Raw genomic sequence first — 26,253 nt, 5'->3', positions numbered from 1 at the left:
TTTTGTTAAAAGTTTTAATGTAATTCCCAAATACAATTGATATGACAATCTTACATAAATCTTTCAAAACACATGGGCATTATCTGGTTTTACTTGTCACTAGTTTACTAAGGCTTAAAGCAGAAAGTGTAATAACGTTTAGATCTGGCCTAACTACATCTTTCTGGACAGGGCTTGAAATTAACTTCTGGCCAATTCTGTGAATGGTTTATAGAGCATAATATTTTGGACTAAGATGAAATATGTAATTGTTATTATACTATAAATATATATGCAAGGCTTCTAGCTGAAACCCAAGTTTTACCAGTAAACAGCTGCCAGATTTAAAGAAAACTCTGTAGGTAACTGTTTAATACTACTGCACCCCATGAATAAAAGCATGCTTATTCCATTCTCCTGGATGTTAATACATTTGTCAATGTAACACTATTGTGAAATGCCCGAAAGTGAGGCCCTGCACACACCCCCCTCCAAAAAGAGTGGAGTTTGGAAACAGGAAGTAACATCTAATATTCCACAGTTAGGCTCTGCAATAAAGACACTTTATTAACTTCTGTAATAATCTTTATGCTGGAAATCAGAAGCTTTACTCTGAAAGTTTATTTTAAGAGAGTATTTTAAATTCATTTGAATATCCATGTAGAAAAGGTCCAAAAGAAATGCAGATCACTTAATGCAAACCAAAGAATTCCAAAAAGTGTTTAGGGGCAGATAAATACTAGCGGAGGATTAAAAATCTGCCAGATTTCTACTAGTGAGGAGCATGAAAAGAGAGTGTCAATCAGCTTGTGCATGGCAAACAATACAACTCCCTCTATGGAGAAATAACAATACCCACAGAGCATGAGCAGACAATCCAGAGAGGTCACAAATGTAGTGGCACAGCTAATCCCAAGCCCTTTCCACCCCAGAAAGAGTAACATCAGGAGCTCCTTCAATGGGCTAAGTGAGGAAAACAAGCAACTAAAACCCTTGGCAACAGTTAGCTACTGACAACAGGAAAAATACAAAGAGAAGAAGCTAAATACACTTTGGACTCCTGACTATAAAAGGTGTGGGTTTTCATTAATATGAAAGCTAGAAGGGCTGCTTAATCAATCTGAATGGTTTCCCCAGCTGCTTTTGTGCTACAAGAACTCTTGGGTTTCCATTTTCAAGGTTTCCTGCACTAAATATTTCTTCTTCCTCTTTCTTTTTTTTTTTAAAGATGCATTTTAGTTCTCCCCAATATAAATGAAAAAATGTCTACAGAGTATGCAATTATAAGAGAAAATAAAATAAAATGGGGCTATTTATAGGAAAGTGGGCTACACACTTTTCTTCGCTGGCTATGTATTCCATCTTTCCTGGACAGGAATGAGATGTATCAATTTGTTACTAAAACACAGTCATTGTGAGTTTGATGCAAGAGGCTGAAAGGTTAGAAAATGACAAAAGCAAAATGAACTGTGGTTACACAAGGAACCCTTCAAAATTACACAGAAAAATACTTTTTTGCCTTTATTTGGCAAAACAGGATTCATCATTCTTCAGCACAAGTTAATCAAAGCTAGCAAGAATCTTCACACTGCAAAACCTAAGGAGGCAAGAAAGGGAAAGGGAGGTTTAGAAAATGATTTGCTCATTAAGGCCCCCAGTTCAGCAAGTGCTCAAGCATTTGCGCTAATTTTAGGCATAAGAGTAATTCCCTTGATGTGAATGCGATTGCTCATGTGCTTAAAGTTAGGCACAATGCTTAAGATCTTTGCTGAACTGAGACTCAAGTCACTGAGGGTATGTTTACCCTGCAAATAAAACCTGCAGCTGGCCTCTGCCAGCTGACTCGGGCTCCCAAGGCTCAGGCTGGGGGGTTACGTGTAGAGTCGCCAGGCTTGGGCTGGAGCTTGAGTCCTGGGACCCTGCGAGTTGGGAGAGTCACAGAGCTCGTGCTGCAGCCCGACTCCAGACGTCTATACTGCAATAACACAGCCCACCAGCCCGAGCCCCGGGAGCTCCCATCAGCTAGCAGGGGCCAGTGCAGGTGTCTAACTGCAATGTAGACACCTTTAATGAGAACAGCTGTTTTGTATATAGATCAGTTGTAATGGCTTACCCAACTCACCAATGAGCCCACCTCATTCTTCCCAAGGCAGACAGCTGTGTTTCAGCTGTTCTGAAGGTGTGTGATCTATTCGCCATCTTTAAGCTCTAATCACAGCCACAAGAACATAAGTTTACTATGAAAAATTGTATGCAACACCTATTATTTATAGTGGCTTAGCTCTCCCTTAAATAGTAACAGAAAAGAACAGTACAAAACAATAGTTTCACTTTCTCAACACACAAGAGCATCTTATTCAGATCTAAAATAAAAAAAGTATCAGCACAATATAAACCCCCAAATAATAATATTGGAAGTGGGAGGGAAGAAGAAAAGGGTTAGCAAAATGTCCAGTGAACTTTAAAGTTTCTTATTAACTCAGTACAAGGCTTTCCTGTCAAGACACCTTTTTTTGTAACCTCCGTGTACAGACTGACCGACAAAGGACAATGGTATCCACAAATTACATTGGGATTAAGGTAAAAAAAAAATGCTGCCTTCTCTGCAATCCAAAGAGAACGAAGCCAGAAGGGTAATCAGTGAGTGCACGAACAGAGAAGAGCACAGTTTCTCTGCAGGCAGCAGGAACTGAAAAGGGAGAAGCGAGGGTTAAGGAACTAGAATTCAAGTTGGAACCGTGCTGGAAAGTTCTATCTCAGAGGCCTGCAAAACATGAGCTACTGAAGAAACAGTCAAAAGGTCCCAATGAAAAGCTGTGACAAGTCATAATGTGCCATTTCAATTACAAGGAAAAGGGGAAATGTTATTTTTCTGCTCATCAATATGATGAGCTTTCATGTCCCAAACCACATTCAGGCAGTTTCCAAGTCTGCTTTTTTGTGGAATCTACTGATCCAGGCCAAAAAACCCAAACAAACAGAACAGGGATGCACAGTTCCTAAGTCCTGGAGCCTTCAGCACTGCCTGGAACAATCGCTGGCCTGGGGTATCCACAGAGGTGCCTGCAAGATGGTGTTTGCAGCAGCCCTGCAGGCAGATGGGCTCACAGCTGCTATGTGCTGCTAATATTTTGCCCATCTCCTTCATCATTAGGACCTGAAACAAAAATAGATCATGGTTACAAGAAATATTTATTTTATTTGTAAAACTTACTTTGCTATTTTCTGATGCAAACTATGGAATGAAGATCCCAGCTGGCTATCGGTGCTCCGTGCCTCTCTCGCCAGCCTATAAACTAGACCAGTGTTTCTCAATGACTAGTCTGTGGACTGGCACCAGTCCCTGAGATTTCCCTGACACAGTTTATGAAGCCAGCAAGCCTCCTTGGTATCATAAAGGTTGAGAAACACGGACCTAGAGTACCCAGATCTTAGAAGCTTATGGAGGAGTCTCAATCTTAGGATTTCAAGGTGAGAGACAAGAGTCAAAAATCTCTGCTTCTCCCATTCCCTCATTTCCCAGATCAAGCCCCCACACCCAGTCCCTGCAAAATTACACATATCCCACCTGTTCTTGCTGGGCCACCCAGAAGCACCAAAAGAGAAGCTTCCCTCACCCTAGTTTGCTTATGAGAACATCACGTGGGACTGTATCAAAAGCCTTAGTAAAATTGAGATATATCAGGTCTACTGCTTCCCTCCATCCACTAGGGCAATAACCCTATCAAAGAAGGAAATTAGGTTTGTTCGGCACGATTTGTTCTTGACATCTCCATGCCAGCTATTCCCTTATAATTCCATTATCCTCTAGGTGCTTACACATTGATTGTTTAATAATTTCTTACAGTATCTTTACAGACAGCAAAGTTAGGCTGACTAATCTAATTCCCCAGGTCCTCTTTGATCCTCTTTTTAAACATGGGTACTATGTTTACTCTTCTCCAGTCCTCTGGAACTTCACCTGTCCTCCATGAATTCTTCATGAATTCTAATGATTCTGAGATTGTTTCAGCTAATGCTCGGTGTGTCTTAGCTTTTTGTGCCTTAGCCTTTCCAATTTTGTTGCTACATGCTTGTGGTGTTTTTTTTGTTTTTGTTTTTTTTTTTAACTCCTCTTGACAATTTACCCATATTTCCACATTTTTATAGAATTTCCTTATAATTTTGGGGTCATTAAAGAGCTCCTGATAGAGCCATATTGGCCTCTTCCTATATTTCCTTTGCATCGCAATAAGTTTTGCCTTTAATATTGTCTCCTTTAGAGACTGCCAGTTCTCCTGAATGCCTTTATATCTAAGGTTTTCTTCCTTTGGGACTGCATCCTACCAGTTCTCTTAGGTTGTCAAAGTCTGCATTTTTTAAAGTCAGTTGTCCTTATTCTGTTATCACTCCTTCCTTTTCTTAGAATTATGCAATCTATCATTTCGTGATCACTTCCACTCAAATTGCCTTCCACCTTCAGATTCGCAACCAATTCCTCCCTATTGGTCAGAATCGAGACTAAAATGTTTTTCCTCCTTGTTACTTCCTCCACTTTCTGAAACGAAACATTGTCCCTGATACATTCTAAGAACTTTTGGACATTTTGCGTTTTGCTGAATTAACTACATCTGTTGAAAAAGTAAAGTCCCCCATTACTACCAGGTCTTGTGTTTTGGCTATTTCTGTTCTTTGTTTTAGAAATGTTTCACTCACTTCCTCCTCCTGATTTGGTGGTCTACAGTAGACCCCGACCTTGATGTCATCCTATTTCCCTCCCAGTTTTATATTTACTCAACCTTTCAACTGTATGCCTCACACCTCCTTTTGGATCTCCGGATAAGTGTGTGGTGTGTATATTTATTCTTGATGTACAATGCAATCCACCTCTTCCCTTTTTTCCCAGCTTTCCTGAAGAATCATAGAATCATAGAACTGGGAGGGACCTCGAGAGATCATCTAGTCCAGTTCCCTGCACTCAAGGCAGGACTAAGTATTATCTAGACCATCCCTGACAGGTGTTTGTCCAACCTGCTCTTAAAAACCTCCAATGATGGAGATTCCACAAGCCCCCTTGGCAATTTATTCCAGTGCTTAACCACTCTGACAGTTAGGAAGTTTCTCCTAATGTCTAACCTAAACCACCTCCCTGCTGCAATTTAAGACCATAGCTTCTTGTCCTATCCTCAGAGGTTAAGAAGAACAATTTTTCTCCCTTCTCCTTGTAACAACCTTTTATGTACTTGAAAACAGTGATGTCCCCTCTCAGTCTTCTCTTCTGCAAACTAAACAAACCCAATTTTTTCAATATTCCCTCACAGGTCATGTTTTCTAGGCCTTTAATCATTTTTGTTGCTCTTCTTTGGACTTTCTCCAATATGTCCACATCTTTCCTAAAATGTGGTGCCCAGAACCAGAAACAATACTCCCTCCAGTGAGGTTTAATCAGCACGGAGTAGAGCAGAAGAATTACTCGTGTCCTGCTCACAACACTCCTGCTAATACATCCCAGAATGTTTGCTTTTTTTGCAACAGCGTTACACTGTTAACTCATGTTTAGTTTGTGATCCACTGTGACCCCCAAATCTCTTTCCCCAGTACACCTTTCTAGGCAGTCATTTCCCACTTTGTGTGTGTTCCTAACTGGAGTACTTTGCATTTGTCCTTATTGAATTTCATCCAATTTACTTCAGATCATTTCTTCAGTTTGTCCAGACCATTTTGAATTTTAATCCTATCTTCCAAAGCACTTGCAATCCTTCCCACCTTGGTATCGCCTGCAAACTTTATAAGCATACTCTCTATGCCATTATCTAAATCACTGATGAAGATATTGAACAAAACCGGATCCAGAACTGATCCCTGTGGGACCCCACTCATTATGCCCTTCCAGCATGACTGTGAATCACTGATGATTACTCTCTGGGAACGATTTTCCAACCAGTTATGTACCCACCTTATAGCAGCTCCATCTAGGTTGCATTTCCCTAGTTTGTTTATAAGAAGGTCATGCGAGACAGTATCAAACGCCTTACTAAAGTCAATATATACCACATCTACTGCTTCCCCTGTAAGCTATTCCCCTGTATACCAATGTCAGTCATGAGATTTATTCAACCAAATCTCTGTGATGCCAATTAATTCATAATTTAGCTTATATTCTAATGGCTGCCAATTCTTCCTTTTTGTTCCCCATACTCATTGCATTTGTGTATAGACATCTAAAACGTTGAGCCTTGCATTCTGCCAGCACAGAGCTGCTGCTCCAAACCCAGCCTCTACTGCAAATCATCCTTGCTATTTTCTACCATGAGCCCAGCTGCAGGACTCGCAGCAGCAAAAGAAAGGGAGGTTTCCAGCTATAGGAAGACAGAACATAGCTAGCTCCCATCAAGGAGTCCTGAAATGGCCCCTCCTCTTGTTGCTCCCCACCCTTTAGTCTCCCTACCCCCATCTCCTCTGACTTCTGCCTATTTCCCAATACAGCCACACTCCCAGCTGCCCCACAGTCCCGTTACCCACTTCTCTGTATTTTCCTGGTTCCTGACTGGTCCTCACAAGGTGACTAAAGGGCCACCATTTTCCCTAAGGTCAGCCTGGATTCAGCCCACTGGAAACAATGGGAGGTGGTCATCATTTTCATAGAATCATAGGACTGGAAGGGACCTTGAGAGGAAATCTAGTCCAGTGGTTTTCAAACTGCGGGTCGCGACCCAGTACTGGGTCGCAGAACGTAAGGCACTGGGTCACAGTGGCTCTGGTCAGCACGACTGACCGGGCCATTTAAAGTCCTGTTGGTGATGCTGCCTGGCTAAGACAGACTAGTACATACGTGTTCTGACACTGTGCTGTGCCCTGGAAGTGGCCACAGCAGGTCTGGCTCTGAGGCGGGGAATGGGTGGGGCAGGGGGGTCCACAGGGCTCTGTGCGCTGCCCCCGCCCTGAGTACTGGCTCCACACGCCCATTTGCCAGTGCCAACCCCCTGCCTCAGCCCTGAGACCCCCCCTGCACCCCGAATCACTCATCGCTAGCCCCAGCCCAGAGCTTGCAGCCCCCAGCTCAGAGCACTGACCCCCTCCTGCAGCCCAACCATCTGCTCCAAACCTATCATCCCCGGCCCCATCCCGCAGCTCTCACCCCTGCACCCCAACCCTATGCCCCAGGCCTGAGCCCCTCCCACACCCCAAACCAGACTGCCCCAGCTGCATTAGGTCGCAAACATCAACAATTTTCTTCAGCTGGCACCAGAAAAAAAGTTTGAAAACCACCAATCTAGTCCAGTCCCCGCACTTGTTGCAGGGTTAAGTATTATCTAGACCATCCCTGATAGGTGTTGTCCAACCTGCTCTTAAAAACCTTCAATGATGGAGATTCCACAATCCCCCTACGTAATTTATTCCAGTGCTTAACCACTCTGACAGTTAGGAGGTTTTTCCTAATGTCCAACCTAAAATGCCCTTGCTGCAATTTAAGCCCATTGCTTCTTGTCCTCTCCTCAGAGGTTAACGAGAATAAATTTTCTCCCTCCTCTCTGTAACAACCTTTTATGTACTTGAAAAGTGTTATGTTCCCTCTCAGTCTTCACTTCTGCAGACTAAACAAATCCAGTTTTTTCAGTCTTCCCTCATAGGTCATGTTTTCTAGACCTGTAATAATTGTTGTTGCTCTTCTCTGGACTTTTTGGGCATGGACAACATTTCACTAGGTTGAAGGCAGAAATCAAACTCATGACAACACTTAACACCCCCAAAAAACAATTAAACTAATGAGAGTGGGCAATGCTGAACTAATTAATATCTTGTAATTAGGCCACAGCCCCACTGGGGACCCTCTGTGCCAAGCCATTCAGGGAACTTTTCAATATCCATTTAGAGGGATGTGACAAATGTGAGGCGATTTCTACTACGTGACTGGAAGAGTTGGCTGTGAGCACAGCTTACTCCATGTCATGGACCCTATACCACAAACATTCACGAATGTAACCAGGGCCGGCTCCAGGTTTTCTGCGTCCCCAAGTGGTGAAGGGGGGAGGAAAAAAAAAAAAAAAGGAGCGGCAGTGCAAGTGCGCCACTTCACTCTTCGACGGTAATTCAGCATCAGGTCCTTCCCTGTAAGAGGGACTGAGGGACTCGCCACCAAATTTCCGAAGACCCCAACGTGCCGCCCCGATAGCGGCCGGAATGCCACCCCAAGCACCAGCTTCTTCAGTTGGTACCTGGAGCCGGCCCTGAATGTAACTAAGAGAGTTAGGCACTAATGGAAGAGTCCAGCAGTTTTCTTTGTTTAAGAACAAGGGGAGAACAGTACGGGAAACTAGAAAGTTTAGCACATTTTCTTGCTTACCACTTCCAGCTGATCCTGAAGGAGCAATGACATCATCATCATCACTATCTTCTTCATTTGATTGTGTTACCTCTGGCTCAGGGGCTGTAATCTTCGCTTCCTGCTCTTGTTCCACTCTGCACCGTAGAGCCAAGATCCGATGGTGTAATGCAGCATACAGCTGTCCTGTATCTTTAGAGCTTGCCTAGGGATTGTTAACATACCAAACAAACAAGATTTTAAAAGTTTACAAATGTTTTATTCTATGCAACCTCTTATACAGAGCAAAACATTCCTACCAAACTTCACTTAACAGTAAAAAGGCTGCAGAGTAGTTTTTAAACGAAGAGATGGGGGAAAGCCAATTGCTGCAGAGGAGCACGTGGATAGGACAGAGACTTCTCTTAGAGGAGAGTCTATTGATAGAGATTCTCTAGGTTTTAGTCAGGAAGAGCGGATGGAAGAGGATAAAGTAAGGGCCAGATCAGATGAGAAACATTCATATAAAAAAGAATCTGACACATCAGAAAAGGGCAGACAAACAGTGACAAGTTTTTAAAGTGCTTGTACACAAATGCTAGAAGTCTAAATAATAAGATGGGTGAACTAGAGTGCCTCGTGTTAAAGGAGGATATTGATATAACAGGTATCACAGAAACCTAGTGGAGTGGGGACAATCAATGGGACACAATCATTCCGGAGTACAAAATATATCGGAAGGACAGAACAGGTCATGCAAGTGAGGGGGCGGGGGAGGGGCACTATATGTGAAAGAAAACGTAGAATCAAATGAAGTAAAAATCTTAAATGAATCCACAAGTTCCATAGAATCTCTATGGATAGTAATTCCATGCTCTAATAAGAATATAACATTAGGGATCTATTATCGACCACCTGACCAGGACAGTGACAGCGATGATGAAATGCTAAGGGAGATTAGAGAGGCTATCAAAATAAAGAACTCAATAATAGTGGAGGATTTCAATTATCCCCATATTGACTGGGTACACGTCACCTGAGGACAACATGCAGAGATAAAATTTCTTGATACTTTAAATGACTGTTACTTGGTGCATCTGGTACAGGGACCCACAAGGGAAGAGGCAATTCTCAATTTAGTCCTGAGTGGAGGGCAGGATCTGGTCTAAGAGGTAACAAGGACTGCTTGGAAATAGTGAACAATATATAACAACATTTAACCTCCCTGTGGTGGGAAGAACACCTCAGCAGCCCAACACTGTGGCATTTCATTTCAGAAAGGGGAATTATGCAAAAATGAGGAGGTTAGTTAAACAGAAATTAAAAGGTACAGTGACTAGAGTGAAATCCCTGCAAGCTGCAAGGATACTTTTCAAAGACACCATAATAGAGGCCCAGCCTAAATGTATACCCCAAATTAAAAAACATAGTAAAAGAACTGAAAGAAGAGCCACCGTGGCTTAACAACCATGTAAAAGAAGCAGTGAGAGAGAAAAAGGCATCTTTTTAAAAGTGGAAGTCAAATCCTAGTAAGGTAAATAGAAAGGCGCATAACACTGCCAAATTAAGTGTAAAAATGTAATAAGAAAAGCCAAAAAGGAGATTGAAGAGCTAGTCAAAAACTCAAAAGGTAACAACAACAAAATGTTTTTCTAAGTACATCAGAAGCAGAACACCTGCTAAACAACCAGTGGGGCCCCTGGACGATCGAGATAAAAAAGGACCACTTAAAGATAAAGTCATTGCGGAGAAACTAAATGAATTCTTTGCTTCAGTCTTCACGTCTGAGGATGTGAGGGAGATTCCCAAACCTGAGCTGTCCTTTGCAGGTGACAAATCTGAGGAATTGTCGCAGATTGTAGTGTCATTAGAGGTGGTTTTGGAATTAATTGATAAACTTAACAGTAACAAGTCACCGGGACCAGATGGCATTCACCCAAAAGTTCTGAAAGAAGTCAAATGTGAAATTGCAGAACTATTAACTATGGTTTGTAACCTGTCCTTTAAAATATCAGTTTCTGTGCCCAATGACTGGAAGATAGCTAATGTAAAGCCTGTATTTAAAAAGGACTCTAGAGGTGATCCCGGCAATTACAGACTGGTAAATCTAACGCAGGGCCGGCTTTAGGCTGATTCCCCGGAATCGGGCTCCGCGCCTTAGGTGCCTTTTTAATTTTTTTTACTCATCCGGCAGCGGTCCAGGTCTTTGGCGGCATTTCGGCAGCAGGGGGTCCTTCAGCGCCGCGGAAGACCAGGAGCGAGTGAAGGACCCCCTGCCACTGAAGAACTGGACTGCCACTGGGTATGCAAATTGGACCCTGCAGTTCCTAAAGCTGGCCCTGGTCTGACGTCAGTACCAGGCAGATCAGCTGAAACAATAGTAAAGAATAAAATTGTCAGACACATAGAAGAACATAAATTGTTGGGTAAAAGTCAACATGGTTTCTGTAAAGGGAAATCATGTCTTACTAATTTATTACAGTTCTTTGAAGGGGTCAACAAATATGTGGACAAGGGAGATCTAGTGGACATAGTGTACTTAGATTTCCAGAAAGCCTTTGACAAGGTCCCTTACATAAATTAAGTTGTCATGGGATAAGAGGGAAGATCCTTTCATGGATTGAGAACTGGTTAAAAGACAGGGAACAAAGGGTAGGAAGAAATGGTAAATTTTCAGAATGAAGGGGGAACACCACTAGTTACCCCTAAGGGTCAGTCCCAGGACCAATCCTATTCAACTTATTCATAAATGATCTGGAGAAAGGGGTAAACTGTGAGGTGGCAAAGTTTGCAGATGATACTAAACTGCTCAAGATAGTTAAGAGCAAAGACTGTGAAGAACTTCAAAAAGATCTCACAAAACAAAGTGACTGGGCCACAAAATGGCAAATGAAATTTAATGTGAATAAATGTAAAGTAATGCACATTGGAAAAAATAACCCCAATTATACATACAATACGATGGGGGCTAATTTAGCTACAACTACTCAGGAAAGAGGTCTTGGAGTCATCGTGGATAGTTCTCTGAAGACGTCCATGCAGTGTGCAGCAGCAGTCAAAAAAGCAAACAGGATGTTAGGAATCATTAAAAAGGGGATAGAGAATAAGACTGAGAATATCTTATTGCCCTTTTATAAATCGATGGTATGCCCACATCTTGAATGCTGTGTACAGATGTGGTTTCCTCATCTCAAAAAAGATATACTGGCATTAGAAAAAGTTCAGAGAAGGGCAACTAAAGTGATCAGGGGTTTGGAACGGGTCCCATATGAGGAGAGATTAAAGAGGCTAGGACTTTTCAGCTTGGAAAAGAGGAGACTAAGGGGGGATATAATAGAGGTATATAAAATCGTGAGTGGTGTGAAGAAAGTGAATAAGGAAAAGTTATTTACTTGTTTCCATAATATGAGAACTAGGGGACAAACAAAATTAACGGGCAGCAGGTTTAAAACAATTAAAAGGAAGTTCTTCTTCACACAGCACACAGTCAATCTGTGGAACACCTTGCCTGAGGAGGTTGTGAAGGCTAGGACTATAACCAGGTTTAAAAGAGAACTAGATACATTCATGAAGGTTAAGTCTATTAATGGCTATTAGCCAAGACTGGTAAGGAATGGTGTCCCTAGCTTCTGTTTGTCATGCTGGTGATGGAGGGCAGGAGAGAGATCACTTGATCATTTCCTGTTAGGTTCACTCCTTCTGGGGCACCTGGCAGTGGCCACTGTCGGCAGACAGGATACTGGACTGGATGGACCTTTGGTCTGACCCAGTATGGCCCTTCTTATGTTCTTATGTAACTTCACTGCTTTGCAATTTTACACTGTTGATTTCAGAGTCAGTAGGTCTGGTATCCAGATGAGTGTTTTCAGACCAGGTCAGAGATTAAATGGCAGTGGAATCACAGTGTTGGTGGTCAAGGGCTGGACACATTTAGTTCCCGAAGGGAAGAATGCACTTAGTGATTCTCTCTAACCACCCCCATGGCTGACTGAAGGAATGATTTTGGTTGACTTCAGAAGAAGCCGCATGCAACCTCCCTCATCCCAAGAAGGTGTGCAAGAGGAACCGGCAACAAAGAAAGGGCACAGAGGGGAGTCTCAGAGCCACCCAGCCGCATACCAAATACGCAGATTTTTTTGCCTAAATTTACGCTTATACTTTCATTACAAACGGAAGTCTTCACCCTTTAAAGAACCCCAAACCATCTATCTGGATTTTCAGTCATACATCTAGCACATGTCTTTGTTACTAAAATGACTTGACTGTGATTATTTTATTGTGTATCTCTAAAAAACCTTAAATCTCTAACAAAACACATTTAATAACAGAATTGCCACACTAGATCAGTCCTGTGATTCACGAAGCCCAGTATGCGATCTGACTTTCTTGCACACTCCCAAGAATTAATGGCTGCCTTATGTCCCAAAACAAGGGGAGTTGTAGCCTTTTCAAAACTAACTATTCAGTGGATATTATCCATACTGGCAGCTGAAAGCCCTGCTGTTGCAAGGGTATAAGTTATAAAGTCATGTGCGTAAAAAGCTGAAAGTGGCTGGGACCTTAAAAACTGGACAGTAACAGACCATGAATCCCAGCGATAATTGAACCTGGTAAGACAGAGTGAGTGAGTGAGAGTGTGTGTGTGTATGTGTGTGAGAGAGAGACAAAGTGTGTGCATTGGCTGCTGGGAAAGCCTATGAGAGACCATGCACCATCTCTTTAAGGCACTCACCAGAAAACTTGCTGTTCAAACCACAGCAGCTACCAGAAGCTCTCCTGCTCCTGAGCCCTGTATCCCCTCTCCTGCTCTGCAGAGATGAGGTACATAGGCAGAAGGGAGACAGACACCCTGACATCAGAGTCCCCCTCTCCTGCTCTGCACTGCAAGCTGGAGGGTCCCAGGAGCAGCTGGCCAGGGGCTCCAAGGAAGAGGAAAGAGCAACATGGCCACAGAGCAGCTGGGGGGGGGAGGGGTGAAGGAAGTGGGGAGCACCTGAACACGCCGCCAAATCTGCACAGCTGTGCTAATCAAATGCACAGCACTTGACTCACTCCTGGGCAGCCACGTGACTGCTCAGCTTAAAGGGAACACAGGGCCCTAATTATTCTTACAGGCCATCTCTGAACTCTCCCCCCAAATTCTCCTTCTGAGACACACTGATCAGTACTGGACATCTTATTTCAGGTGAGGAGTTCTATTTTTATCTGTCCATTTTGTTATTCTCACATTTCTTTGGGCAGAAGTTTCCACTGAGCGCTCCATAATGATGCCCAGCTCTTTTTCTTGAACTGACGCAATTAATTTAGAACCCTGTAAGGTGTATAAATAGTTCAAATTATTCACTCCATTGCGCATTACTTTGCATTTATTGACAATGAATTTAATCGGCCATTGTGATGCTCACTAACTTCCTTGGTGCTTTCTCCCATGCTGTCCCTCATTATCATCCCTCAAAACTCTCCTCAAAACACTTTGCCATGAAGCCTACAAAAAGCTTGACAACACTGCTCTACAGCCAAAATGCTTCTGAAATAAATGTAGTCCAACTTTACTAATTCTGGGTCACTGGGAATGAAAATGATGCTTAAAATTGTTGATTGGCTCTAGTTTTCAAGATATGCTATTGGGTCAGTATATACGACCCTTGACTTGGGAATGGCGGAGGATACGTGAGTTATAAAGGGAAGGGATCTCAATTTAAACCAGAAATGACTAAAATACATCTTTTACTGGATCTAGGAATAAATCTATGACTGGGTTTGGACAGTACTTGCTTTTTAGGCAAAACGATGAATGATGCAATCTGAAGCTGGTATTGCATCATACCTGATATGAATTGCATCATGTTATTCCAAGAAGTCATGGATGATGCAATCATAACGAAGCTTACATCACTCTGCTGAACAAATTGCCCTATATCAGCTCTAGAAATCATACAGTGTTGTGCTCTCTTATTTGTCAGTGTTTGATTTTGCAAAGGGACACATTTCTGTTTAGCCAAAGTGAGCAGAGATGCTTCGTACTTGTGTGAACAGTGCAGATAACTTCTGCTATGTTTGTGGTGAAGTGACTTTTGCATCACAAAAGCACAGTATAACCACTATGGTTAAGAAAGCCTATCACCTTTATTTTGGCTGCAAAATTGGAGATCAGGACAAGAGGTGGGCCCCACACATATGCTGCAACACTTGTGCAACAAATCTTCGCCAGTGGTTGAACAGGAAAAGGGAATCTATGCCTTTTGCAGTGCCAATGATTTGGAGAGAGCCAACAGATCATACCAGCAATTGTTACTTCTGCATGGTGCCTCCAGTTGGGAAAGGTGTGTCAAAGAAGAAAAAGTGGACTGTGCATTATCCAAACATTCCATCAGCTATACGCCCAGTACCCCACGGAGAAGGACTGCCGGTTCCTGATGCATCAGAATCATTCTCACTTGAGTCGGAAGAGGAAGAGGATGAAACTTCTGGTCTTGAACCATCAATGTCACAGGACCCACGTTTTCTCCCATCCTCCTCCTCTGAACCACACCTCATAACACAAGGTGAACTGAATGACCTTGTCAGGGATTTGGAACTACCCAAGAGTAAGGCAGAGCTGTTGGGCTCCAGACTACAGCAGTGGAATCTCCTGGCAGGCTATCAGGGCAAATGGAGTCCATCAATGCTTGCAGACTATTGCTGGACAGTGACAAGAGATGCTCCATTTAATGAATACAAGAGACAAGCCAAGAAGCGCCGAGTAGACACTGAATAGGACTAAACTATGTACAGAATAGTTTTTTTGCCTTTTGTTTCATAATAAATTTTATTTATATAACCCTTTTGCTGATTTTTGAAGTGTTACATAAACAGGACAGGTGAAATATTATTGTGCAAGGCAACCATAAACACATGAAAAGACTTAAGTTTACAATTCATGATTAAAACTCTACTATCTACATAATATACATAGACATAAAATGTAAAAACTTAAATATCTTAGAAACAGTAGCCAATCAGTTGTTTTAACTGTCATATTTGAATTCAGCACATCAAAATACATAATAAATATCACATTTTATCTCTGAAGCAGATGACTTCTCAAAAATTGTAGACCAGTGCAATTGTTGGGCTGCGGGTGTGCAGAGACAACTGCTTATCATGCTGACCAATATAGTCTCATTGTTTCCTTGTACTCCCCCACGTGTCTCCATGCATTGTCTCAACTTAATACTTAGACTTAAGCTCTTTGGGACGGGAATCATGTTTTTTTGTTGTTTCTGTACAGCTCTTAGCACAATGGATTCCTGGTCCATGACTGGGGCTCCTAAGTGCTATAGTAATACAAATAATAAATGATAACTTCCTCACAGTCTTCTCTGGCCTTGAGTAACCTAAGTAATTTTTGGTGACAGGTTTCAGAGTGGTAGCCATGTTAGTCTGTATCAGCAAAAAGAATGAGGAGTACTTGTGGCACCTTAGAGACTAACACATTTATTTGAGTGTGGAAGTACAGCAAGAACTGATAAGGATTTGAAGGGGATTTCAATGCAAACAGTCACCTCTGTGAGCAAGAGTCAGGCTAGCTGTAACCCTAATCACAGAATGCCAGGGTTGGAAGGGACGTCAGGAGGTCATCTAGTCCAACCCCCTGCTCAAAGCAGGACCAATCCCCAGATAGATTTTTGCCCCAGATCCCTAAATGGCCCGCTCAAGGATTGAACTCACAACCCTGAGTTTAGCAGGCCAATGCTCAAACCACTGAGCTATCCCTCCCCCTACTAATGTGAGATTTGTAGAAGTGAGGATTGTGTGAGGCGAGTGGGAAAGAACTGTGTGAGAAGTTGTTGCGACCTTGCGTCGATAAGGTGGAATGCAGACTAGAGTCCAAATAGAAGTGAGAAAAATAAGATATCAAGATGACTTATGTATAAACAAAATGCAGCTGTTGCTTATTATTGTATGTAACAAAAAGTATAAATGCTTGCTGCAACTGTTTACCTGTAGAGAGACCTGCCTAGTGCACTCTCTCTATGCAACTGCTTGAGAAATAAAGTACCTGACTTTGCTGCACCCAACCAGAAAGTGAGAACTACATTTTTCTCCGATATGAGCATAAGCTTTCGTGGACTAAAGCCCACTCCATCAGATGCATGGAGTGGAAAATACAGTAGGAAGACATATATTTACTGTGAAACAGCATGGCCAGAGGGCAGCAGGAGAGTGTTAGCAGGGAGTCTTATTCCCTGCAAGGGGAGGAAGGTTTGCTATAGATTAACTAGAGCACCTGAAGCCAGTTAGAGCACCTGAAGCCAATTAGAGCACCAGCAGTCAGTCATGTGATAAAAAACCCCTGCTTCAGCCAGACAGCGTGGGAGTTGGAGCAGGAAGGTTTGGTTGGAGCAGAGAGCAGTTTGAAGGAGTTGGAGAAGAGAACAGTTTTGAAGAGAGACAAAAGGAAAGTTTGGAGGAGTGCTGCGGTGGGCTGAGAAATCCAAAAGAAACCCTAGGTAAGGGGCACCTGGCTTGTGTAGAAGGAGGGCAAGAAGCCCCTTCACAAGCTGAAGGGCAGGAGAGGGAAGTAGCCCAGGGGAAGGAACCGCTAGTTCAAGTGGTTCACCACAAACCTCAGGGCCCCTGGGTTGGGACCTGGAGCAGAGGGTGGGCCCAGGTCCCTCCCTCTCCACTCCCCTCCTCAAGGACACTAGTGGGGTAATTAAAATACCGGTTCAGAGGCAAGCAATGGTGCCCTGATCCTTCCCCAAAGAAGAGAGTGCGAGACCCAGCATAACAGTACCGGCAATTTGCCACATTACACACAGAGAACATGAAAAAATGGGTGTTGCCATACCAACTCTAATGAGACTAATTGAATAAGGTGGGCTATTAGCAGGAGAAAAAAACACTTTTGTAGTGATAATCAAGATGGCCCATTTCAAACAGTTGACAAGAAGGTGTGAGTAACAGTAGGGGGAAAATTAGCATGGGGAAATAGTTTAGTTTGTGTAAGGACTCATCCACTCCCAGGCTTTATTCAAGCTTAATTTAATGGTGTTCATTTTGCAAATTAATTTCAGTTCTGCAGTTTCTCGTTGGAGTTTGTTTTTGAAGTTTTTTTGTTGAATAATTGTGACTTTTAGGTCTGTAATAGAGAGACCAGAGAGGCTGAAGTGTTCTCTGACCGGTTTTTGAATGTTATAATTCTTGATGGCCTTCACCTGCACATCTACCAATGTGATATGATGCCATCATGTGCCAGCAATGCCCCTCTGCCATGTACATTGGCCAAACTGGACAGTATCTACGCAAAAGAATAAATGGACACAAATCAGACATCAAGAATTATAACATTCAAAACCCAGTTGGAGAAACTGCAGAACTGGAATTAATTTGCAAAATGGACACCATTAAATTAGGCTTGAATAAAGACTGGGAGTGGATGAATCATTACACAAACTAAACTATTTCTCCATGCTAATTTTCCCTCTACTGTTACTCTCACCTTTTTGTCAACTGTTTGAAATGGGCCATCCTGATTATTACTACACTTTTCCTCCTGCTAATAGCCCAACTTATTTGATTAGTCTCATTAGAGTTGGAATGGCAACACCCATTTTTTCATGGTGTGTGTGCGCTTGTGTGCATGTATGTATCTTCCTACTATATTTTCCACTCCATGCATCTGATGAAGTGGGCTTTAGCCCACAAAAGCTTATGCTCAAATAAATTTGTTAGTCTCTAAAGGTGCTACAAGTACTCCTTGTTCTTTTTGCCGAGTAATTTTGTCATCTACAAATTGTCACTTCACTGCTCACCACCTTTTCTAGATCACTTACATCAAACACCACCAGTTCTACTATGGTATGCGGGCCATGGTGCTGCTAACCTGCCATGATGAAAGTTGACCATTTATTCCTGTTTTTTTCCCCCACCCCTGTCCCTTAGACAGTTTTTTATCCATGACAACGCTTTGCTACTTATGCCTTAACAACTTAGATTCTTTAGTAGCCTCCTGAGAGGAACTCTGGCAAAGAACCTTTGAAAGCCTAAATTTTATCAACCACTTCTCCTCTATCCACCTTTTTCACAAGTTCAAAGAATTTTTAATATATTAGCAAGGAACCATTTTCTTTTGTTGGTCATATAACATGATCTTCTAGGTGTTTTATTTCAGAATAGCAGCCATGTTAGTCTGTATCCGCAAAAAGAACAGGAGTACTCGTGGCACCTTAGAGACTAACAAATTTATTTCAGCATAAGCTTTCGTGAGCTACAGCTCACTTCTTTGGATGCATAGAATAGAACACACAGACAGGAGATATTTATACATACAGAGAACATGAAAAGGTGGAAGTATGCAAGATTGACAGAGCCAGAAGGGTACCCAGAAGCCACCTACTACAGGATAGGCCCAACAAAGAAAATAACAACGCCACTAGCCATCACCTACAGCCCCCAACTAAAACCTCTCCAGCACATCAAAGAACTATACCTATCCTTAACGATGATCCCTCACTCTCACAGATCTTGGGAGACAGGCCAGTCCTCGCTTACAGACAGCCTCCCAACCTGAAGCAAATACTCGCCAGCAACCGCACACCATACAACATAAACACTAACCCAGGAACCTATCCTTGCAACAAAGCCCGATGCCAGCTCTGTCCACATATCTATTCAAGTGATACCATCATAGGACCTAATCACATCAGCCACGCCATCAGGGGCTCTTGCACCTGCACATCTACCAATGTGATATATGCCATTATGTGCCAGCAATGCCCCTCTGCCATGTACATTGGCCAAACCAGACAGTCTCTTCGCAAAAGAATAAATGGACACAAATCTGACATCAGGAATCATAACATTCAAAAACCAGTGGGAGAACACCTCAACCTCTCTAACCACTCAGTGACAGACTTGAAGGTGGCAATTTAGCAACAAAAAAACTTCAAAAACAGACTCCAAAGAGAGACTGCTGAACTTGAATTAATATGCAAATTAGATACAATTAACTTAGGTTTAAACAGAGACTGGGAATGGTTGGGTCATTACACTAATTGAATCTATTTCTCTATGTTAAATTCTCCTCACACCTTCTGTGGGTCATCTCAATTATCACTTCAAAAGATTTTTTCTCCTGCTGATGATAGCTCATCTCAATTGATTAGACTTTTCCTGTTGCTATGCATACTTCCATCTTTTCATGTTCTCTGTATGTATAAATATCTCCTGTCTGTGTGTTCTATTCTATGCATCCGAAGAAGTGAGCTGTAGCTCACGAAAGCTTATGCTCAAATAAATTTGTTAGTCTCTAAAGTGCCACAAGTACTCCTGTGCTTTTTAGGTGTTTCATAAAATTATAAATAAAAGGTTGGTTACTTGTAGCCAGAGTTCTTTGAGCTGGATTCTGCATATTCACACTCTTAGGACTCATGCTGACTGGTAGCAGTACTGGTTAGGCATCCATGGTCCTCTGCCATCCTGCCTAGCACGTGAGTGTTTTCTGAGGGCTTGATGCTGTTGCTGCCTCAGTTTCTTCTACCACCAATGACGAATGCAGATATTTTAATTTGGACTCTGCAGGGTTAGGCAAAGTGGGTGGAGAGTGTGAATATGCAGAGCCTATCTTGAACAACTCCGGATGCAAGTAAGTTACCTTCCTTTCTTCGAGTGTCCTCTGCATATTCCCACTCTTCAGATAGTTTCACAAGCAGTATAGTAAATTGGATGAAGGGATGCAGAGTTCTAATTAAACAAGGATTACCAAACTGGACATCTGACTAGGATGCCATATCCTAAGCATAATTCTTCTTGAAAGAGAATGGACGCCCACGTAGCGGCTTTGCATAGCTCGATTACGAGAATGTGTTTATTAAAAGCTGTAGATGTAGCTGGTGTGTGATGGCATAGTGAGATGAGAATGTGTGGATGGAGGACCACGTGGCCACTCTACATATCTCCTGAGTCGGAACCTGAGCCAGGAATGCCGCCAAGGAGGCCTGTGCCCTGATGAAATGGGCCGTGACCGGAGGGACAGGGGTCTTTGCTATACGGTAGCATTCCCGGATGTAGGTCACGATCCACGAAGAGATTCGCTGAGAGAAGACCGGGAGCCCCTTCATCCTCTCTGCCACTGTGACGAAGAGCTGGGTCGAGCATCTGAATGGCTTGGTATGCTCCACGTAAAAAGCCAAGGACATCCAGGGAGTGTAGCCTCCGCTCTTCGCTGGAGGCGTGTGGTTTCTAGTAAAACACCGGGAGAAAGATATCTTGGCCCATATGGAATTGTGAAATGACCTTGGGTAGGAAAGCCGGATGAGGTCTAAGTTGGACCTTGTCCTTGTAGAAGGCTGTGTACGGGGGCTCAGACGTTAACGCCTGAAGCTCCGACACCCGTCAGGCCGAGGTGATGGCCACCAGGAAGGCAGTCTTGTATGACAGGTACAGCAGGGAGTACGAGGCCAGAGGCTCAAAGGGAGGCCCCAAGAGGACAGAGAGGACCAGGTTCAGGTCCCAAGCGGGGGTTGGCTGACGCACATGCGGGAAGAGCCTGTCTATACCCTTGAGGAAACGCCCAACCAGTAGGTTCGCAAACACTGCGGTACCCCCTTCTCCCGGATGAAAGGCGGATATGGCCGTCAAATGTACATGAATGGAGGAAAGGGAGAGGCCCAGTTGTCTTAGGTGAAGCAAGTAGTTAAGGACAATGGGAATTGGAAGCTCTATTGGGTCGTGACCCCGCTGACCCGACCAGATGGAGAAGTGCTTCCACTTGGCCAGGTAGGTGGCCCTAGTCGACGGTTTCCTGCTATCCAGCAGCACCTGCCTGACCTGCTGGGAACACTGCAACTCCACCAGGTTCAGCCATGGAGCATCCAACCTGTAAGGTGAACGGACTCGAGGTTCGGATGGCAGAGGGAGCCCCAGTCCTGCGTGATCAGGTCCGGGAGCAGGGACGGCATCAGGGGTGCCTGAACGGACATGTGCAGCAGTGATGTGTACCAATGCTCGTGCGGCCATGCTGGAGCTATCAAGATTACCCTGGCGCAATCCCTGCGAATTTTTAAAAAGCACCCTGTGTATCAGGGGAATTGGAGGAAAGGCATAGAGCAGGCCGTCTTCCCATGGCTGAAGGAAAGTGTCCGACAGAGACCCCCGACTGCAGCCCAGAAGGGAGCAAAACCATTGGCAATTCCTGTTTCCCTTGAGGCAAACAGGTCTAACCAGGGAAAGCCCCAGAGCTGGAAAATTGAGCGCAACACGTCCCATCGGAGGGACCGCTCGTGACCCTGGAACGAGCGGCTGAGGGTGTCCGCCAAGCCGTTCTGCTCCCCTGGAAAATAGAAAGCCATCAGGTGAGTGGCATTGTGGATGCAGAAATCCCACAGCGCGAGGGCTTCCCTGCAGAGGGGAGAGGAGAGTGCACCCCCGTCTGTTGATATAAAAGACTGCCGCCATGTTGTCCGAAAGGACTGAAACATACTTGCCAGCCAGGTGAGACCGGAAGGTCAAACAAGCCAGATGGACCGCTCTCAGTTCCCTGACACTGATATGCAACTGGAGGGCCTCCGGCATCCACAAGCCCTGCGTCCTGAGGCATCCCAGGTGCGCTCCCCAACCTCGATCCGAGGCGTCTGTCACTAGGGAGAGGGAGGGCTGCAGGGCAGCAAAGGGAACGCCCATGCAGACTTCCTGCGGGTTGAGCCACCACTGAAGCGAGCGCAGCACTAAGCGGGGAACGGACACCATGGAGTCCAGGGGTTCCCTGACCGGGCGATAGACTGTCGCCAACCAGGACTGCAGTGGGCGAAGCCAGAGTCTGGTGTGGACCACCACATAGGTGCATGCCGCCATGTGGCCCAAGAGCCAGAGGCAAACTCACGTGGTGCAGTCCGAGGATGAGCTCGGAAATTGCATGGAACCTGGACTCCGGCAGATACGCTTTGGCGTGTGTGGAGTCCAGAACCGCTCCTATGAACTCTGTGTGTTGCGTTGGAGACGGTGGATTTGGCATTGTTCAAGAGGAAGCCCAGATTGAGAAAGGTCCGCCTGATGAACAGCACTTGGGTCTCTACCCGCTCCTTGGAGCGGCCCTTTATGAGCCAATTGTCCAGGTAGGGGAATACCTGGATGCTGTGCCTGCGCCACGACCGCCATGCACTTCATGAAGACCCTGGGAGCAGCTGACAGGCCAAACGGGAGCACCGTGAACTGCAGATGGATGCCGGACACGACGAACCTGAGGTACCAGCGGTGCCGTGGAATTATGGCTATGTGGAAGTAGGCGTCCTTTAAGTGGAGGGTGGCATACCAATCTCCTGGATCCAGGGAGGGAATGATCGAGGACAGGGAGACCATGTGGAACGTGAGTTTCCTCACAAACTTGTTCAGCCACCGCAAGTCTAGGATGGGTCTCAGGCCCCTTTTTGCCTTCGGTATGAGGAAGTACCGGGAGTAGAAGCCTTTGCCCCTGCACTCCCGCGGGACTTCCTCCACTGCCTCTGCCTCCATGAAGGATTTCACTTCTTGAACCAGAAGTTGCTCGTGAAAAGGGTCCCTGAAGAGGGACAGGGAAGGGGGTTGGTGTGGCAGGAGGGAGGAGAACTGGATAGAATATCCCCTCTCTACCGTGCGGAGCACCCATTTGTCCGACGTAATTCGGGACCACACATGGTAGAAGCAGGATAGATGTTACCCAAAGGTAGGAGTAGGAGGATCCAGAGTCTCGATTGGTAGGTCGCCCTCAACCGTACCATCAAATAGGGGGCCCAGGCCCAGATGGTGGTCTCGATTGGCCAGACGCCTGGCCGGAGGGGTGACGTTGGTGACGTCTCCTGTCTTTTCTACCCCACCTGCGCCCCACCTCCTGGCGGGCCTGTGGCTGGTATGGGTGAGGGGCCGCCTGCGGCCTAAATTGTCTGCGCTGGGTAGCAGGGGTATGCAAGCCCAGTGAGCGAAGCGTGGCCCTCGAGTCCTTCAAACTATGGAGACATTTGTCCGTTTTCTCTGAAAATGGCATCTTCCCTTCGAAGGGGAGGTCTTGAATTGTCTGCTGGACCTCATAGGGCAGGCCTGAGACCTGGAGCCAGGCGCCCCGCCGCATGACCAGGCCCGTGGCCAGGGTGCATGAGGCTGAGTCCACCGCATCCAAGGCGGCCTGGAGGGAGACTCGAGAGATCAGTTTGCCCTCCTTCACTAGGGCCAAAAAACTCTGATCTCGAGTCCTGGGGAAGGAGCTCCACAAACTTCGACAACACGTGTTGTGGCCATATCGGCTTATTATTGCCTGTTGATTGGCAATGCGGAGTTGGAGTCCCCCTGTGGAGTACACCTTCCTGCCAAAGAGCTCAAGCCTTTTTGCATCCCTGCTCTTTGGCGTTGACCCTTGAAACTCTTGACGCTCCTGGTGGTTGGCCGCACCTACTACCAGGGAGTTGGGAGGAGGGTGGGTGTACAGGTGCTCGTGCCCTTTAGAGGGGACGAAGTAGCGCTGCTCCGTCCTCTTGGCAGTAGGAGCCAACGAGGCTGGTGTTTGCCATAGGGTGCGGGACGTATCCACTATCGTCTTTATCAGCGGGAGGGCCACCCTGGATGGCCCTGCACTGTTGCCTGTACTGCAGGTAACATTGGTGGCTCGTCCCTGACACCGATCTCCTGCTCCAAGACCTGCTGGAGCGATAGGCGTCTGCCTCTGAGTATGAGGACCTGGGGGGGAGCGGCACCCAGTGCCAGAGGTGAGTGGTGCCAAGGCGACAAGGAGCCTCTCCTCTGGCCCAGTGCTGCCTTCACAGCTAGATGCGGGGAGGGAGGCAATAGCATGGCCGGCTTGCCTCTAGATTGTACTGGTGGGCGGACCACAGTAGGCAACTCCCGACGATGTGGGGAGGCCGGTGCCGGGAGACCTATCAAGTCTGAGGCCGCCTTGAACACCCCCAGTGTTGACGGGGGGCATATGTCTACGCTAAGGGCCAGAGAATTAGGCTGGTTGGACTCGATCGCCCTCTCTGCAGTGCAGGAGTCGATGGAACCACCGGGGGCTGTAACGCAGTCTGTCCGCTTAGCCCCGGGGGTGGGGGCGGCCTCGGGTCCTGGTGGGGAGACCGATCCCTCACCGGCTTCTTTTTCTTGGCGGACACCAGCGAAGGTGAGCAGTGCCGCACTGAGGCCAACTTCCTATGACCTGACTCCGCCCCGTGCCAGGTCTTGGACGACCTGGGCTGGGCCTTAAGTCCTGATGCCACTGTCAGGGCACTCCGCACTGAGGACGACGTGCTGGGGCCCGCCTCAGCCAGTTCTGGGTCCAAGGGTGGTTGCAAGGCCGCCTCCATCAGGAGGACTCTAAGTCTCTGAGCCCCGTCCTTGAGAGTTTGGGGGCGGAAGCCTCTACAGATAGAGCACCGGTCCTTTTGGTGGCTCTCTCCGAGGCACCTCAAGCACGCAGAGTGCGGATCACTCTTGGGCATGAATTTCCCGCAGTCCTCGCAGAGTTTGAACCCGGGGGACCCGGGCATGCCCCAGCGGGAGACGAAGAGTGTGTGTGGGGGGGACCCCCTAACTACGAAAACTATATACAAAGAACTATCTACTAACTATAATATAACTGAAAACACGGACTAAACGGATAGGACACTGCCAGATTGCTATGCAAGAGAAGTTCTAGCTAGCTGTCACCGGCGGTAACAAGGAACTGAGGGGGTGGAGGGTCGGCGGGCCCCTTTATAGGGCACCATGGCAGCGCCACTCCAGGGGGCGCCTGAGCCGACTCTACGGACGCTGCTAGGGGAAAATCTGGCTGGCGTGCACGAGGCGCACGTACACTTACTTTGAATGGACATGAACAACCACTCGAAGAAGAACTCTTTGTTCTCTATCTAAGTAGTATAATAGTACATGCTGGCATCCAACAAATATAACCTCGCCTCCCCTTTCGATGAACGAGGCTTTGGAAAGAATGCTGGTCAATTATGGTTTGATTTACGTGAAACTCAGACACAACTTTAGGAAGACATTTAGGGTATGATCTAAGAGCTAACTTGACCCTGCACTGGGAGATGCATATGCAAAAAAACAACAACAACAACAACACAGATTTATCATTAACATGAGGGAGGGCATGCTGCTAGTAATAAACTTAATGGACGGCAGAGATAATCCATTTATTTTTAAGTGTAACAGATATGCTATTAGAAATAGGTTCTACTGGAGCTGGAACTGGGTCAGCACCTTTCCCAGTTGTCCATCAAACAAAACTTTTCCCCTCAAACTCATAATTTTTCTATCTGGTAGTTTTCTGGCATTAACTCTCTGCACCTCAGATGCGCATGAACTTTCTAACTCTGAAGACCTTTCCCCCTGCTGCGATAGCAGATCCATTGCTAACAAAAGGATTTTGCAAATGCCTTTGAATAAATGGCATCACTTGATGCACCACTGCTGCTTCAGCTACACTGGAGCAGTAAGAATCACCCTGGCTGAATATTGTCTTATCTCTTTTAGGACAGTGGGAATGAGGGGGGAAAAAAAGAGGAAACGCATATCAGACCGTTCCCCAGTGTAGAAGAAATGCATCTGCCAATGACAGACTGAGCCTGCTGTTGAGTGGAAATGGGGACACTTTGTATGTGGTTTGAATCTGGTTGCAAACAGATCTATGTCCAGAAATCCCCAAAGATTGAAAATAACCTGAATCACCAATCTTTTAAAGGCAATTTGAGCATCTTAAAATAATCTCTGCTTGGCCCATCTGTGATCACACTGTATGGACCTGCTACAGGTATGGCAACTGGGTACACATAGTGCAGGATACATCAATCCCAAAGTTCTACTGCCTCTTTGCAAAAAGTTGATAACAGAGTTCTTCCTTATTTGTTTACATATACACTGCCAATACACTGTCCATGGCCACTTGAATTACTGCATTTCATACTTGTGAGAGAAATGCTCAGAGCTAGTTGGATTGCCTCAGTTCCAATACATTTAAGTGCAACAGGGATTCTGCGTTGTTCTAAAGA

At 45.3% G+C, this 26,253-nt stretch overlaps 1 protein-coding gene across 5 annotated transcripts in view; it reads right to left on the bottom strand.

Moving 5' to 3' along the window:
• Positions 1-580: 580 nt before the first annotated feature.
• RANBP3 (RAN binding protein 3) overlaps positions 581-26,253 on the bottom strand; it is a 237,190-nt gene continuing 211,517 nt past the window's right edge. For all 5 annotated transcript variants that reach the window (XM_030540510.1, XM_030540512.1, XM_030540509.1 and 2 more), the window contains 2 exons: positions 8,303-8,486; positions 581-3,136 (listed from right to left, as the gene is read on the bottom strand). In XM_030540510.1, coding sequence (XP_030396370.1) covers positions 3,093-3,136; positions 8,303-8,486 — 228 coding nt within the window. In that variant the 3' untranslated portion in view covers positions 581-3,092. The remainder of the gene's footprint in view (positions 3,137-8,302; positions 8,487-26,253) is intronic.

This window comes from Gopherus evgoodei, chromosome 22 (assembly GCF_007399415.2).
Source record: "Gopherus evgoodei ecotype Sinaloan lineage chromosome 22, rGopEvg1_v1.p, whole genome shotgun sequence".
Lineage (NCBI taxonomy): Eukaryota > Metazoa > Chordata > Testudines > Testudinidae > Gopherus > Gopherus evgoodei.
The sequence above is the reverse complement of the archived record's forward strand: the minus strand, read 5'-3'. Positions and strand labels throughout refer to the sequence as shown.